The sequence below is a fragment of the Setaria italica genome, chromosome VII (genome assembly GCF_000263155.2).
Source record: "Setaria italica strain Yugu1 chromosome VII, Setaria_italica_v2.0, whole genome shotgun sequence".
NCBI classification, from domain to species: domain Eukaryota; kingdom Viridiplantae; phylum Streptophyta; class Magnoliopsida; order Poales; family Poaceae; genus Setaria; species Setaria italica.
This window is the reverse complement of record NC_028456.1, coordinates 28,502,838-28,518,791: the sequence shown is the minus strand read 5'-3', so window position 1 is coordinate 28,518,791 and position 15,954 is coordinate 28,502,838. Positions and strand designations below refer to the sequence as shown.

Sequence of the window (15,954 nt, the reverse complement as noted above, 5' to 3'; positions counted from 1 at the left end):
TCAGCCGCGATCATACATGTTATCTTCCTGTCCTCTGTTCTCTTTTTGGACCATAGTCTCTGCTTGAATATAGCTATCCTGAAGACTGTCAGCCGCACATCGACTGCCGATCGATGGTTCTTGTGTGCTTGAGCCTGGAGCCTTAGGGGGTGTTTGGGAGACAGGGGCTAAACTTTAGTCCTATCACATCGGATGTTCGGATGCTAATTAGGAGGACTAAATATGAGCTAATTACAAAACTAATAGCAGAACCCCTAGGCTAAATCACGAGACGAATTTATTGAGCCTAATTAATCCCTCATTAGCGAATGGTTACTGTAGCACCACATTGTCAAATTATGGACTAAATTAGCTTAATAGATTCGTCTCGCGATTTAGCCTAGGGGTTGTGTAATTAGTTTTGTAATTAGTCTAGGTTTAATATTCATAATTAGTGTCCAAACATTCGATGTGACGGGGGCTAAAATTTAGCCCCCTCCTCCCAAACACCCCCTTAGATTGGTAATGATCTTTGTATCAGGCGATGCCCTCTGCTGGAGAACTAAAGCTAATGCCTCAGATTGGTAGTGATCTTGGAGTCGTCCGCACTGGAGGAGGGGGAGGACGAAGACGATGATGGCGACGACGAGGAAGATCCGTCGTCGCCGCGCTTCATCTTGAGCTCATGGCTATTCGGACTACGAATCTTCTGCATCACGTACGGCGGCAGGTCCTCCGCCGGACGTGCTTCGTGGCCACCTCCAAGCCGGGTCTCCAGAAGCCGTACCTGTACACGTCCTGCAAGAACTCCTCCGTCGCCGCACGGAGGTCGAACCGCGGCTGCTACCCCGGAGCCGTCGCCGGCGGCTTCGACAAGCCTATGAAGAAGGACGACGTACACTGCCAGCCGTAGGCGTGCGGGTTCTGGTGGCAGAGCAGCCTCGCCGGCCGCCGTGTGGCCGTTCCGGCGTATTCGCACATGCCCCCCCCCTAATATTTACAAAGTGCCCCCTGATTTGGATCGCGATCAATAATCACGACCCGAATATTTGCAAATTACCCCCTTTTATTTACAAAAAGACCCCTGGTTTGGATCGCGATCAATAGTCGCGATCCAAATATTTGCAAAATGCCTCCTATCATTTGCAGAATGAACCCTGTATTGGACTGGCTCGGCTCCTCCCGCTCTCGCCCGTCCTCCGCCGCCGTTCACCGGCGGCGGCCGCCACCGCCCTTTCGCCCTCCACTCCTCCTGTTAGTTTCGATGTTTGGACAGGAGACGCGGCGAGTTGAGGCGGGCTGTCACCGCGGCCGTGGACGAGGGCTGAGCAGCGTCGCCGCGGCGGCGTGGAATCGAGCGATTCGGCGGGGTCTACGGGAGCACCGGCGGCGGCGGATTGAGTGGGCCGTGGCTGTTGGTTTCCTGCATCTCATGTAGTAAATCGTTTATTACTTGACGGATATACAAACTCAAGTAATCAAGTTTTGGTATAATTCTCTTTACAAGGTGAATGATAACAACACAATTCTTGGAGGGCTTATCATACAAGATTTTACACCAGCGATCCATATACAGGAGTAATTGTGACAAATAGATTCCTGCTACTATATGCATTGGGCATTGTACATCCATGCTGTGATCGTACATGGGGGTTTCAACTTTTCATGTCGCATGTACTCTGTTTGGACCATTGTCTCTGCTTGAATGCTATCCCGAAGACTGTCAGTCAGCCGCATATCGACTGCCGATTGAAGATGCTTGACTGCTGCCTGCTGGAGCTTGGATCCTCAGATTAGTTATCTTTGTATCAGGCGATGCCCTATGCTGTAGAACTAAATCTAATGCCGGGGAGAGAATTACTCTGTTGGATGCAGCTTCCGAGCTTCGCCCGTCTGATCGGTCTTCGGCCGGAGTCGTCCTCACCAGAGGATGGGGAGGACGAAGACAACGATGGCGACGACGAGGAAGATCCGTCATCGCCGCCGCGCTTCCTCTTGAGCTCATGGCTATTATTCGGACTACGGATCTTCTGCATCACGTACGGCGGCAGGTCCTTCCGCCGGACGTGCTTGACGGCCACCTCCAGGCCGGGCCTCCAGAAGCCGTACGTGTACACGTCCTGCAAGAACTCCTCCGTCGTCGCCCGGAGATCAAACTGTGGCTGCTGCCCTGGCGGCGGCTGCTGCTGCTGCTGTGGCTTCGACAAGCCGACGAAGAAAGAGGACGTGCAGTGCAGGCCGTGAGGCTCCGCGTCATAGGCGTGCGGGTTCTGGTGGCAGAGCAGCTCGCCGTACGTGTCCCTCTCGACCTTGGCCACCAGCTGCCGCAGCCGCGACTCCACCCACCCTTTCCACTCCCGGAGCTCGTCCTCGCCGCCGGCCACCGTGGCGTCCACCTGCAGGTAGCTCTTGTGCGCCCCGAAGAACTGGAACGGCCGGAACAGCGCCTCCCAGCCGCGGCCGGCGGTGGCGGCGATCTCCCGGCACGCGGCGTCGCCGGCCTGGATCTGCTCCCAGATGACGCGCTGGGTGGCCGGCGATACGTTGTAGGTGCAGTTCATGCAGGGGTACGCCGGCGTGATGACGGGCATGAGGTGGGCCCGATCGCGCGGGTTCCGGCGGGCGTCCCAGACGGGGAGCCCGAGCTCGGCGTCGTGCTCGATGTCCCGGAGCATCACCGGCGCCGGCCACCTCCACTGCGCGAGCACCTTGAAGAAGCGCGGCACCAGCATGCTGGGCGCGGCGTTCGGGTAGAGCTGGCAGACGCGCGCCACCAGGACGGCCCAGGCGACACCGCCCAGGAAGCCGGAGACGTTGGAGTAGACCCCTCGCGCCTTGGCCCAGTGCTTCACGCACCGGAGCGTCGTGCGGAACGCGGCGGCGTCGGGGACCAGCCGCAGGATCTCCGCGGCCACGCGCACGCCGTTGAGGCTGCGGGCGGTGACGCCGTCGACGCCGCGGAGCAGAGACCGGTCGCCGAGGTCCAGGTCCCGGGGCACCACGGCGAGGTCGACGTTGGCGTAGACGAGGTCCACCTGCACGCCGCGGAACCGGAGCTTCATGACGGGGACGTGCGCGCCGGGCACGGGCTGCAGCTGCGTCACCGCCTCCGTCTCCGCCAGGGCGCCGGCGAGCACGACGAAGAAATCGTAGTCGCGGTCAGCGTAGGAAGGCCCGACGACGAGGGCGTCGATGTCGGAGCCGCGGCCGTGGACGCCGAGGCGGTAGGAGCCGAAGGGGACCAGCAGGGCGTTGGCCTCCTCGACCATGGCGTCGGGGTACCCGTGCTGGAAGGCGAGCTGCTTCACCCAGCGGTCGACGATGGCCTGGAGGTCGCGCAGCACCTCCTCGCGGAGCGCCGACTCCTCGGGGCTCTCGTACAGCCCGGCCTCGTGCAGGAGCTTCTCGAGCTCCGCCGTGCTCTCGAGGTCGGCCGCCGTCGGGCCAACCAGAGAGATGGGCTCACCGAACATCTGCTTCGGCTGGGAGGACGCCATGGACATGGCGGCGTGCGTGCGAGCGAGCGATCGTGGCCGTGGGAGAAACCGAGAAAGAATGAGCTGCTACGAAGGGCAGCGCTCCCTTTTATTTCGCCTGAGCGCGGATCCGACTTCCGAGCGCTGATCGAAATCGATCCCTGGTCGAAGTCGGTGAGTCGGAGTCGCCAGTCTGGAGTCGGATACTCGAATGTCACATGTGACTGTGAGACGACGTAGCCTGATTCCCAGTCGGAGTCGGACTTGCGGATTTCAATGGTCTGTCGGATTCACAGCGTGTAATGAACTGCTTGATTACAAAATTTACATGCCGGACCCAGCTACAGTCAACACTCAATACAGTAGTTACCTGGGACCCCTCCAAAAATATTACACTGCTATCCTGATACATTTACTATGCATACAAAACTCAAGGACCACCCAAGCTCTAGCAGTGTGGTTCTTGGCTACACTTACTATACATTTCCAAAAGCAAAATTTACAACATATTTACAGGTTAGCCTCAAAACATACAAAATTCGTCTATCATACAATCTATTGTGCGTTCAAACAAGAACCTCTAAGTTCTCGAAGAGAACGCACATCATTATTTGTCAGGTCCAACAGGCCACCAATCTCAGCTACCTTGTCAACAAGGAGCCTTAGCAAAGGTATTGTCGAAAGGGTTCCACGTGATCCAACCATGATGAGCTTTTTCTGCAACATAATCACCAAAACAAGGTAAAAAATACAGAAATAGGAATGGGAACCTATAAGCATGACTGCATGATGTCTGGCTTAACCAAGGTACTGACATATTTTGGCTTCTCAGTGACTGTATGTTAGTACAATACAAGTGATATGCTTACATTTTCACTGTACGTATGTACTATCTAACACTTCATTACCAAAACAACAATGTTGACAGTGCTGAAGGTCTCTGATAGTTCATAAAGAAGATAGCTTCGGGGAATATGTGATACATGAAATCACACTCATAGCAAGTTACCTTTGCACGTGTCAACAGAACATTGATCCTGTGCCAGTCACCAAGCAAAGAAGAACCACTAGCCCTGGAATTTGAAGTGGAGCGCACAAAAGATACTATTATGCATTCCTTATCCCTACCCTGAAACAAGTTGAACTCTTCAGCGTTAGAAGACCATGCAGAGGCCTCTATTGGAACACCTTGTTACAAACGTGGCTAACAAAACAAGAAGCAAAGTATGGTGGCTTTCAAATCTCAACAGCTTTCATCCGTTAAAGGATAAAACATCTACAGCGATAAACTGACGAAATGACCATTTTCTAGCACCAAAAGAAGGGGGTTCCTCTTTCCCAGTGAGAAACTGAGAATGATTACCAAATCTTGACTAGAGAGTAAGCATGGTAAGCTTAACTGCCTTTTACAATATTACCAAAACACAAGACATAACTAATTGGAACGAGAATGAAACTATTCCCATTAATTGCTAACACAGAATGTTGCAGAATCGGCTATAAAAGTTTGTCATGCATTAAGGAATCAGAAAATTGTCAACCTGGTATTTATCGATTGTGTGAACCTCAACCAAACCATCAGTGCATTGCTGAATAAGATTCACTTGGGCGTTGTATGGGGTTATGATACCAATATCATCTTGAGGTACACCTCTCCTTAGCAATTCTTTGGTGATCTGCAAAAGGGGGGGTGAAGTGTCTACATCAGGCTGGTATGTTTAAAAAGTTATATATACAAAAAAAACTCAAAGCATATTACATATCCATCTCAGTTGCATGAAAACAGCTCGATATCACCCAATGCATTGGAAATCATCAAAAGTTGAAGTTGGTCTTTTGGCCCACATTTAGACGTTTGCAACGCTAAGCATACAGCCCAAGTTTATAGGACCAGATCATTTTATATTTTGGCATATTTTCCTCTCTTAGTTCATCTCAAACACGCAGGAGGACCAGCGACGAACCCCCACCCAGCACACTCACACCACCCTGCACTCGCATGTGGTTAGCATTGCACCACAAAGAACCTGGGAACAACCTGCTTGTTAACTCAGAAGTACAAGCACACAAAGTGGTTTTTACTTGGAGTATGTGTGTAGGCACAGGAGCACTAAGCCAAACAGCAAGCAGCATGTAAGCAGAGATATAAACAGAGGTATGGAATACGGCCCATACTAGCACACATATGTACATACCCAAGAAATTATGTGTGCTTCTGTGGGATTGTTCACAGTTCTGTGATCCTTTGTCTCAAGTGCTGGTATTTGATCTGCGAAATTGTTCACATATTTAGCCTTGAAACAAAAATTATCAGAATAACAACTAAGTTTATGAAGCAAAGACCTGTGTTGGCAAAGATGACAGCCCTATCAGCGTTCAAGATCTGCAATTGAAAGTTGGACACGACTATTAAAAGAACACTGCTTAATCATGACCTTGATGAGCGATGAAGTTCTTTTAAGTTGAGACGAAATGGAAAACTTAAGGGAAACGGAGTATTACCTCTCTCAACTTCAATTGCACTGATTCTCGACCAGAAAACTTGAGTTTGGCATTTGCAATTTCCAATGAACCACAGCACAACCTATTGCCGTAAATCAATGCATTTGACAGCTCCATGATGCCAGATGACATGCGGTACTGAAGCAAGGCAGACAGTGAATTCAAATGGCACAAGGGGCCTTAACTCAGTAGTAAATGTGTATAATTGGTCAAGATCGTGACAAAGATAAGTACTAACGAATACCTGGCAGCGTAGTGCTGAGATTGCCTGAGGATGTGCTTCTGATAACCTCCAAAATAAGCTAATGCCCATCCCATTTTCTCGAGCTTCAGAGCTCTACAATTGTTTTACAAAAGAAAACTCTTAAAACCACAAAGTAAGGGTGGAAATAAGAAAATGGGGTACATACGCAAATTAGTAGATACCTGGACAAGTGGAGGAAGTTGGTAATGGTCTCCTACTAGAACAAACTTAGTTGCAAGCATCAATGGTCCCAGTGATACCTGGCAAGTGCCAAAAAAATATGTGAGAGAATGTAAATGGAGAGGGATCTAAACTTCTATGGAAACCATTTTGACAGAACTAGTTTGTCCTACCACCAAAAAGTGTGAAATATGTTCTCCAGTTAATAAGCATCATTTTTTGTTCTCTATTATATCTTTTAGCACCAAATCACGCACTCCTTTTTTCGCTGGCCAAAAAGATACCAAGTGTTCCTTGTTTCTTCTTACCGGTAATGTTATTTGCCCAGCTTCATCCATGATACATGTGTCAAACTTCTTGTGTGCTAACAAGGGATGATATATTCCCAAACAAGTAACTCCAACAACCTGCACTTGCTCCATCCTTGCTTTAATGGCATCTACCGATTGGACCTCAGCTGTTGTCCGCAACAAATAATCAAAACATACTTTCTTTCCAAAACTGTAAGTAGAATGATAAAGTATAAGTTCTGACTTGACAAGCAGTGATCCCTGACATCAGGATGTACAGCTTCATGCCTTCCAATCCGAATAAAATCTACACCCTACAAGAATGAGATATCAATCAGAACAAAGGGCGTTCATGTTGTATTCCTTCAGCGAAGAGAGAGAGAGCTGCTCATTGGAGTAGTCAACTGGATTGAAATGAAAGTAAAATTACAAAAGTTGAAGGACTAAATTGAAGATTCTCCAAACCCAAGAAAAGTTTAGAACAAATGAGGAAGTTGCAGTGCAAACTACCACATTTAGGGAAGAACACAAACCTCAGTCTTTAACTTCATGAGCAGAGTATCAATAGCTGAGTTAGTATATGAAGTTAGCAAAATAGATTCTCCTCTTATCAATAGTGACTTCACAGCATGAACCATTGTATATGTTTTGCCTGTTCCAGGCATTCCTAAAATTAAAGAATAATCCTTTGCTCCTAGAATCTGAAAGAAACATATGCATTAGTACAGGGTGGACATGATTATTCAGATTACAGAAAGAGATCAAGAAGTGAAAGAGAAAATATTTACTTTATGCAATGATCTTTGTTGGTCATTGTTCAAATTTGGCAGTGAGCGTATGTATGATAGTGCGGGATCTTGGCTAAACAGCCCTCCACTATCAAATCTGGGAGCCTATAAACATCCAAATTAGGAAAATCCAGAGAAAAAAGGTGCGGGAGATATCCTGTAGCATGAATGTACTCTTATGTGAACTGACCTCAAGATCAACAATCAACTTCCGTAGGTGAGAATTTTGTGGATTCTGAGCAAATAGTTGAACAAGGTTGAGTCTAGCAATAGGCCAATGTGGATTCAAGTTAGAAAGATTGAACTTGTGTGAATCACCCACCAAAAGGATGGAAGAAAACAAATAAAAACAAGAACTAACCTCATTATGGCAAACGAAGAACTAAACTCATCTTTATCTATACGCCAAATTTCACGTGTGAGGTCATCTGGCTCAGACAAGGAATTACTATCTGGAATTCTCAGACGGCGTGGTAAAGAGACCTAGAAGCATTCAATTAGAAATGCTTATATTCAGCCTAACAAAATTAAATGGACAAAAGAGCTGTAGGTTTTTTATTGCCAAGTAATACCGTTATGTGGGAGCGACTGATGTCTCTTATAGATCCATTTGCAACTGCTATTCTCCCAGATTGAGTGCTAAGCACCTAGCAAGACATTAGAAGATATGATAGAATTTATTATGGACACGCATAAAAATAACTGAGCAACAATGTTCATGCACCATCATTATATGGATGATTAGTTAATCTACAACAGCAAAAAAAATTCAAACTGGTATTAACTTGATTATCTTACACTGGATGACCATGTCACTGAGAACTTGCACCTCTATTTAGTTACTATTGAATTTAGTTGGATAATGGTGCAAACAATAAAAGTGGCATGCCCTACATTTAGAAATAATTGATAGGACAGTATGTCTAACCATGAGTATTTTAAGAAGCTTGAAATACCCATAACAATTATTCATCTCATAAAGTGAATAGGACTTACCACAGGATCACCACATTTGAGGCTGAAATCTAGGCTGTCAAATTGAGCACCTGCCTGGTCAACTGTTTCAGGCTGCATCTTATGGTAAACAAAGTTGTATATGTATCTTTTGCTTTTCCCTGAAGAATCTATCAAATGCCCATTTTTTATGTCAAGGGCAAAATAAGATGGTGCACAATTCCCACTCCCAGAATTTGAATGATAGGGCTGGAAAATATTCTTCTTTTTTACCTATATTTAGCATAAACTGAGGTTAAGCAGGTAAACTTCAAGTTCCAAAGCACATTCAACAAACTAATATACCTGAGAAGCTCTAGCTTCGAGATCAATCAATCTATCCCAATGTTTAAGAAAGTTATGATGTGAGACTGTCAAGTGATTTACAAGGTTGTCAAATAGATCACCAAGCCCGCTAGTTGCAGCATTTCCTCCATGTGCCTGTTGCAAAATGTAAATTTAATGTAGATAGATAAATATTTTTTTTACCAACAAAAACTTTCAACAATAGTACCACTAAAGAAAGGCTTCATCACGAAAAAAAATAAGAATATTCAAACCTTGTGGTATATGGTGCAAGAGTTCAGGTGTCGACACCTATTACATGTTGATGGGCTCTGTAAGAAAAGGAACAGGATTTAAATTGAATTCCACAAATGAATCAGTTATGCATAAGTTTCTAGTTCCACCTGTAACATTGGAGGAAAACTCTGTGAAATTGATGCCTTTAGGATCTCTGCGGCAAGCTCATTGCGGCGCATTATTATCCCAATTAAATCAGACCTCTTTACTTTAATTCCCTAAAGAAAGTAAGGAAAAGATGGATAAGAATGGGGTACGCAAGCATGCATCTTGAGTATCATCTTACGAGATTACCAATGTCTGGTCTGTGTGAAGATAATACAGAAGACCCGAGTCAATATCCTTATTCAAGTATCTGAAAGGACAAGGTTACCAAGGGATTAATACAAAGACTGCAGAACAACCACGGATCAAAGGAAAAGTGTTGAAAGAAATAAGTGTATTGTACCTCTCTGTCATCAATAGTGTGTACAATATCACTTGAGCAGAGTGTTCCATAGCTGTCTGCGTATAGACAAACATTTGTAAATGGCAATACAAAAGTAACTGAATTCATGAAACGAATAGATGTTTATTTCTCGAGAATTGGTTAGGTAGATGGCAATACAGGAAAGGAAAGAAATACAACAAAGTCTTCTTTCCTTAAATGAATAGTAAAGCTAAAGGTAAGGACAAGACGTCCCACATATGAAGCATGTAATAAAGAAGGATCCCAATCTCAAAAGATCTGGCATGCAGTGATTATGCAATCTAAAGAATGACCATGTGAAAGGACTGGACAGCACTAGGTAGTTGACAGTAATTCCCATACAATTGTTAACAGCAAGTGGCATTGGGTGCACCCGTGCACTACTGCAGAAAAGCTATACAAGTATGCAATCAGCAACGAGCTTCCGAAAAGACAGGAAGACAGTAAAAAAAAACTAGTTCAGGATTGCTTCATACGAAACACACTAAACTCATTACTTACAATATTTGAAAACCATGTTTTTTGTTATCAATCATATGAAACTAAGTGTCAGGCCCATTTCCCAAGGTGAAAACTCAGTTGATACTATACGGTAAATAATAAATCTCAATCCCAGCAACTATAAAAGGTTACCAGCCCCGCCACAAGTATGGCTTATGTTGCAGTAGGTAAATAGTTCCAGCATGTTAGTGAAAAATAAATAAATGAAGCATGCTAAAAGTAGATGTAAAAAGTGCATCTTTATTAGTATCCAGGAATTTGCTTTACCTGGCCACTAGTTCCTTTACCAGTTTTGAACTCTAGTGGCATTATTTTATCATATGAGCCACCATTGCATGAGTCGACCCTTGATATTACAGAAGCATCAATCATCCCTTTCAAACCGTATCTTGGGGCCCATGCCATTTCCTCAATATCCATCACCTAAGGCATATTTGGATTTCATATTAATAAAAGGGAGAAACTACGATGCATGGAGACATCTTTCATACGGCACAATATCTAGCCAGAAATTTAAACGTGGGGACAGTGCAAATTCGGTGAATGAGAGGCATAAGAAAACAGGATATATCGCAATAACATGGGCTGCTTTCTTTTGGTGGAAGGAACCACAAAATAGACTGCTAGAGTGCTAATAATCCGTCCAAAAAAAAATCATACACAGTCCACCTAAGATAATAAGGGCCTATTCCAACCTATTGTGAGCTCAATATTATCCCTACCTCAGTCACCCCAACAGTCTTTCTTCCTTCAGTATGTCCAAAATCAACATTGGAGCATTTTGAACCCTGAAAGTGCGGTGTATCATTAGAAAATAACCAAGTGTATGGTCATATATTCTATAGAAAAGTACAGAAGCAGCAAGAGATAAACTTCAACGGCTTCGATGCAGATGTTTCGCCAATTAACTTTATGAATAAACTGCAAGGATTATGTATAGAAAATGCCTAAATCCAAAACCTCCTCTTCAAAACTATAATAACAGTGGCAATGTGGCATAAGTGAGTAAAGAATTGTTTCACTATTTCTCACCAATAATTTTTAAAAGAAACTAGTAGTCTATAATGGAAGGTTTCTTTTAATAAAAAACCAGAGGAAATAATTGGAAACATGGTAAAACTAGAAATCCTTGGTACAACCAGAATCATTGGAGTTAATGAAGGATAAAAGCACATGAACTTATTGATTTCAAATCTGAAAGCCAGGTTCTCTACCTTTAAAAAGCATTTGAACCAGTTTAATATCTTAGGGATTGCTTCAATAAGCGTGGAGTACATGTTGCTTTCATTGGCTGCATAAGAGGACAATAAAAGTTAGCAAGTTGGTGTACAAAAAGGTAACACCGAAACCATTACAGTACTCAGATCAAACATGCTCACAAACAATCCATAGTAGACTATTTTGTCCAGGATCTTACCTTCACATGCATATAAACTCTCAATGTTTTTTACAAGAACTTCTTTTGCTTGTTGTTCCAAGAATTGCCATGAAGGAGCATCCTCAAGTAGCCCAGCCTGAGACACAAGCAAAAGGAATGTCGATTATCTCCACAATTACTGTATCAATTGACCAAAACGTGGTAAAAGTCAGCATGTCGAGTGTAGAGAACCTGAAAGACTTGATGAAGAAGAGTACCAATCAAGGCACTGGTTGAATATTCATTGCTTTTTAGTCTGTCATCCAGTACAGATCTTCTTGGACAATGGAAGCTGGAAGCAACCTAAAATATACTAATTATCAAAAACATGCAGTACGAAAAGATGGTGAACAAATGCCTTTTCTTATAGAAAACTTTGATAATGTGCAATTTATGACAAGGTCATAACGAAGTGTCTTGTCATCCAGGTTACTGTAGCTGTTTGAGCATTGAACAAAATATAAGAACAGGGGATAGTACCAACCCGTGTCCCAGAAATGAGTAACTCTGGATGGACAATAACAAGATTGTTGTCATGATCAACAATGCACTTTCCTTGGTCACCAAATTCTCCAATGACATTCACAGTATCACCAGGCCCAACAAGACTATGGAACCTGCAACAGTTTGAGTAGAAGGTTCAAAAGAACTGATGTTGGTGATGCATGGTGTTTAAAAAAAGAATCAAACTAGGAGAGGGTGTGATGCAGCTAGCTAGGCAGTATTATTTTGTACTGACCACTCATCACACAAATGCAAGGCACATTCTTTCCCGGAGTGTTCATTCAGCAGGCGCAGGATCTGACAAAACAATCAGTTACTTCGCAGAATAAGAAAGGCTATCACAGAGACAAGGAAGGCAGAGCAGCATGCACCTTAACAGGATAACGATCACTTGATGAATCATCAGCTTTATGTTTTTCTGACACCTGAGAGGTAACACAAAAGCTCTTATTTCTTCACTAGGAGAGTTCTTTGACATTAACTCAAAACCAACAGGAGTAAGTTAAAAGGTAAACCTCCAATACAAGGAAACTATCCAAGGGTGGGGCATCAATGGTTTTCTTGGATGGGACAATTAAATCACCATTAGAAACAGAAGAACAATTTTTGTTGGTATTATCCTCGTTTGTGGCTTGCCCTACTTTACTTTCAGTATCAACTGGCAATTCTTCTTCCATAATTGCATCCTCAACTTGATCTAGAAGATCAAGTAATGCCTGGAAAGAGAACAATTTCACAATTTGATTAAATTATGACTTCGTCTGAAATAACTACTCCTTTCATTCCAAAATGTAAGACATTTTAGTTTTGTGCTAAGTCAAACTTCTCTAACTTTGACCAAGTTTATTGAAAATCACATCAACATCTACAACACCAAATTAATTTAGTTAAAACCATCATAAAATATGTCCTGATAATGCATTTATTTGATATTGTGGATATTAATATATTTTTCTATAAATCTCAAAGTTAGAAAATTTTGACTTCGGACAACTAGAACGTCTACATTTTGGACCGGAGGGAGTAGTACTAGTGTATTAGTCTAGTAGTATCTTGAGGAACCTGTCTAGTTCACCTTTTTGTGCTGCCCTGCTCCCAGCGGTTCAAGTCCTCCCTCTGAAGTGCCACCACCGTTCAACTGCTGCTCATGGAACAAAAAGATTACCCCAGGAAATGACTAGCAACCACATTCAGCTGACAACATGCAGAATACCAAAGCACAAGACGAATATACCTCACTGCAACCATAGGAGAGCGATGGCGGAGTCCGAAATGGGCTCTGAGAGTCATCGACACCATCACAGCCAGCTAGAGCAGATCCAATAATGCCTGAATTACGCCCTGAAGCAGTGCACCTCGACAAGCCCAATGGAGATGAATGCCACTTCTTCATAGCCTCGAGTGAGGAATTTTTCTACCATATCAATTACAGACGAAGTGGAAATCAGACAAAAATGAAGAGTTTCATCTGCCACACCCACTGGTTGTACAGGCCAAGTACACGCCAAGACAAATACAAGCTCACCCTCATAGGTGAGCTGCGCCAGCATTGACCCATACCTAGGCAAAAGAACTGCAGAAATTACGGTACCTCGTTGTTTGAGCACGGATGAAGCGCCATCCCCAGAAATTGCCTCGATTTCGCTGTACCCAGGCGATGATTCACCGGCGAGATCTTCCAAGTCACCACCTCCGCGGCCCCATCGTCCTGGCTCTGCTTAATCAACTGAAACGCGCAACGAACTCGTCAGACCAAAGCATATAAGGAGTCCACCCGAACCGCCGCTAAAGAAAAAAATCTGAGCTGTGACAGGGAGACGACTGGTACTCACCATTCCGGGAGAAAACCTGACCCGCTTCGGCGCCAGCGCCTTGGTGACCTCCGGCGAGACCTCCGTCGGCTCCTCCTCGGGCGGCGGCGGAGGAGGAGGAGGAGGCGGAGGCGGAGGGGGGTCGGGCTTCTGGCGCTTGGCGTTCTGGGAGGCCTGGGTCTGGCGCTCGAAGAAGTGGAGGATGCCGAACTTGGCGGGTTGCGACGGCTGCGACGACGGCGGCTTCTTGGAGGCGGCGGCCGAGGCGGCGCGCTTCTTCGGAGGCATTGGCGATTAATGGACTCGGGATGCGTTCTAGGGATTTTGGGTGGTTTCTTGGCGGGCGGGGCTCCGGCGGCGGCGGAAATGGAGGGGATCGGATTGGGGAGGGAAGGAGAAGAGAGGGAGAGGGGAATGGGGAGGAATCGGCGGGGCGCTGGGAAGTGGGAAGCGGGTGGAGGTGGGGAGGAAATTGGAATTCCCGCGCGGAGCAATTTTGGCGGTGCGGAATGGGCCTGTCTATTTGCTCCGGATGGGCGCAAGAGCTAGTTTCGGCCCATCAAACAAATTGGTCCGACCATCGAACGAAGCCTGCTGAACATTGGGCCCTTCCTCAAAAGAACTAAAAACTGGGCCCATTTCACACTTCGTGGCTCAAAATCAGTTTTGAAGGCCCACGGGGCATCTTTGCTCCAGGTTTAGCCATTGGCAAAGCCCACCATAGTTGTACCTCTAAAAAAGTATCAAAGTTGAAGAACTGAAAGATCCTGGTTTGCAGTTGACAGGCGCTGGTTTCTTGATCCTGGTTGAAGAACTGAAAGATCCACGGGTACAGTTTATGATGAGATGGCAAATTGCACGTGTACGCAGCGCAATGCCATCCCGTATTTTCGAGATCACCGAGCAGTCGAGATTACCAACCCGACAGGCGAGTTGAAGAAAGTGAAGGGCTATCTAAACACTTTTTTGTCTTGCCTTGCGACGCTAAGCATCGACGGGCGAGTCAAATCAATTCACTCTCGATCAAACGCAACCGGGTGCTGTGCTCTAGGGTCTAGAAGGCCGAGCTGTTTCGTCCCTCGCCACCTTCCCCGAAGACCTGCCGCGTCCGTACGTCCATGTCGCTTGCCGACCAAATCAAGACCGCGTCGTTAGCCTGTTGCCACGGACAGCACCGTTCTTGCAGAAGATTCGGCAGTGGTCCTTCAGGGTTCTCTATCGGTGGTTGGGAGCTCGAACCCTCCCCAACTCACGCTAATCCTATCACGCGCCCTTTTTCTTCTGGTTTCCTGAGAGAGACGGATCGCTTGAGAACTTTCGGCTGCGAGTGCCTGTGAGTCAGTGACCGAGCGAGACCGTGCACACGCCGGCGAGATCGAGCCAGGCAGGCCGCCTCCGGAACCCATGGCACGGCACGTGAACGCCGGCGGACGCTTGGCTGGGATTTGGTCACGCCTCGTTTTCGCCCGGGTTAATTGCGGGTGCACGAAGGTTCGGCTCGGCTCCGAGCTCGCGCCCGTGCCCTGCTGCTTCGCGGATGCGTCTTCGTCACCAGCTCGCAACGAGTTCTCCGGCTTATCGACTTGTCGCCGGCGAGCTGATGCAGAACGTTGGAGACGGTCGCCGGGCTGTCCCTTCGAGCATCACGGGCGACACGGCGTCCGTGATAAGCCGTGACCCTGTCACCCGTACATGATACGGCGCCGTGGACAGTACATGGGCTTATACGATGCGTACACGGCCAGCTACTACGATCTACGCGTACCGCGCCTATTATGCTTCTACAGTACCACCGTACTGTCCGGACAAAATTAGCGAGGCTTGGGCAAGCGTCACGCTCCCAAGTTCCAACCCACACGAGTGGCGTTTCGCGCGCACGCGTGCACGCGCTGCCGCCATCGGGACACGAAACCTAGCGGTGCCCGTACTGGAACATCATGCGGGCCTGACCGCCTGAGCGCGGGTTACTGAAAAACCCAGCTCGTTTACTGCAAACATCTCTTTCTTCCTCGCACACATCTTTTCATACGATCCAGCCCGTATTTAACACAACCCCCGAGCTCTCGGGGAATCGAATTTTCCAATCGCGTCGCAGAACAGAGAGCCGGCGAGCGGCGATACTACCATACCATCAGGAGCTGACCAGTGAGTGACCACGCTGACAGCCTCGCCATAAAACCACAGAGAACCTGCCAAGATAACGGAGAGCTCGCTCGCT

At 46.4% G+C, this 15,954-nt stretch overlaps 3 protein-coding genes across 4 annotated transcripts in view; 1 reads left to right on the top strand and 2 right to left on the bottom strand.

Moving 5' to 3' along the window:
• Window positions 1-1,799: 1,799 nt before the first annotated feature.
• Window positions 1,800-3,867, bottom strand: LOC101779428 (nuclear poly(A) polymerase 4). The gene is made up of 3 exons (XM_012847486.2): window positions 3,826-3,867; window positions 3,674-3,736; window positions 1,800-3,539 (listed from the first exon to the last, which is right to left on the bottom strand). The coding sequence occupies exons 1-3, from the start codon at window positions 3,865-3,867 to the stop codon at window positions 1,800-1,802; spliced, it is 1,845 nt and encodes a 614-aa protein (XP_012702940.2).
• LOC101781823 (DNA replication ATP-dependent helicase/nuclease DNA2) lies at window positions 3,756-14,172 on the bottom strand. Of its 2 annotated transcripts, none has more exons than XM_022828105.1 (34): window positions 13,758-14,172; window positions 13,517-13,651; window positions 13,160-13,339; window positions 13,001-13,066; window positions 12,441-12,641; window positions 12,297-12,350; window positions 12,161-12,222; window positions 11,906-12,038; window positions 11,614-11,724; window positions 11,422-11,518; window positions 11,219-11,295; window positions 10,727-10,792; window positions 10,272-10,427; window positions 9,483-9,538; window positions 9,329-9,389; window positions 9,142-9,252; window positions 9,013-9,069; window positions 8,759-8,893; window positions 8,456-8,686; window positions 8,032-8,106; window positions 7,821-7,942; window positions 7,650-7,722; window positions 7,460-7,564; window positions 7,205-7,372; window positions 6,916-6,985; window positions 6,690-6,838; window positions 6,384-6,461; window positions 6,202-6,294; window positions 5,958-6,095; window positions 5,799-5,838; window positions 5,651-5,724; window positions 4,997-5,131; window positions 4,465-4,584; window positions 3,756-4,172 (listed from the first exon to the last, which is right to left on the bottom strand). In XM_022828105.1, exons 1-34 carry the CDS (start codon window positions 14,022-14,024, stop codon window positions 4,011-4,013), a joined length of 3,858 nt encoding a protein of 1,285 aa, XP_022683840.1. In that variant the 5' UTR covers window positions 14,025-14,172; the 3' UTR covers window positions 3,756-4,010. The 2 variants fall into 2 exon arrangements, with proteins under 2 accessions (XP_022683840.1, XP_022683841.1); XM_022828106.1 differs by having other exon boundaries at window positions 13,001-13,063.
• Window positions 14,173-15,465: 1,293 nt separating this feature from the next.
• Window positions 15,466-15,954, top strand: part of LOC101778608 — a 1,101-nt gene continuing 612 nt past the window's right edge. Inside the window, exon 1 of the mRNA XM_004978136.2 lies at window positions 15,466-15,522. Within this exon, the coding sequence (XP_004978193.1) occupies window positions 15,466-15,522 (57 nt within the window). The remainder of the gene's footprint in view (window positions 15,523-15,954) is intronic.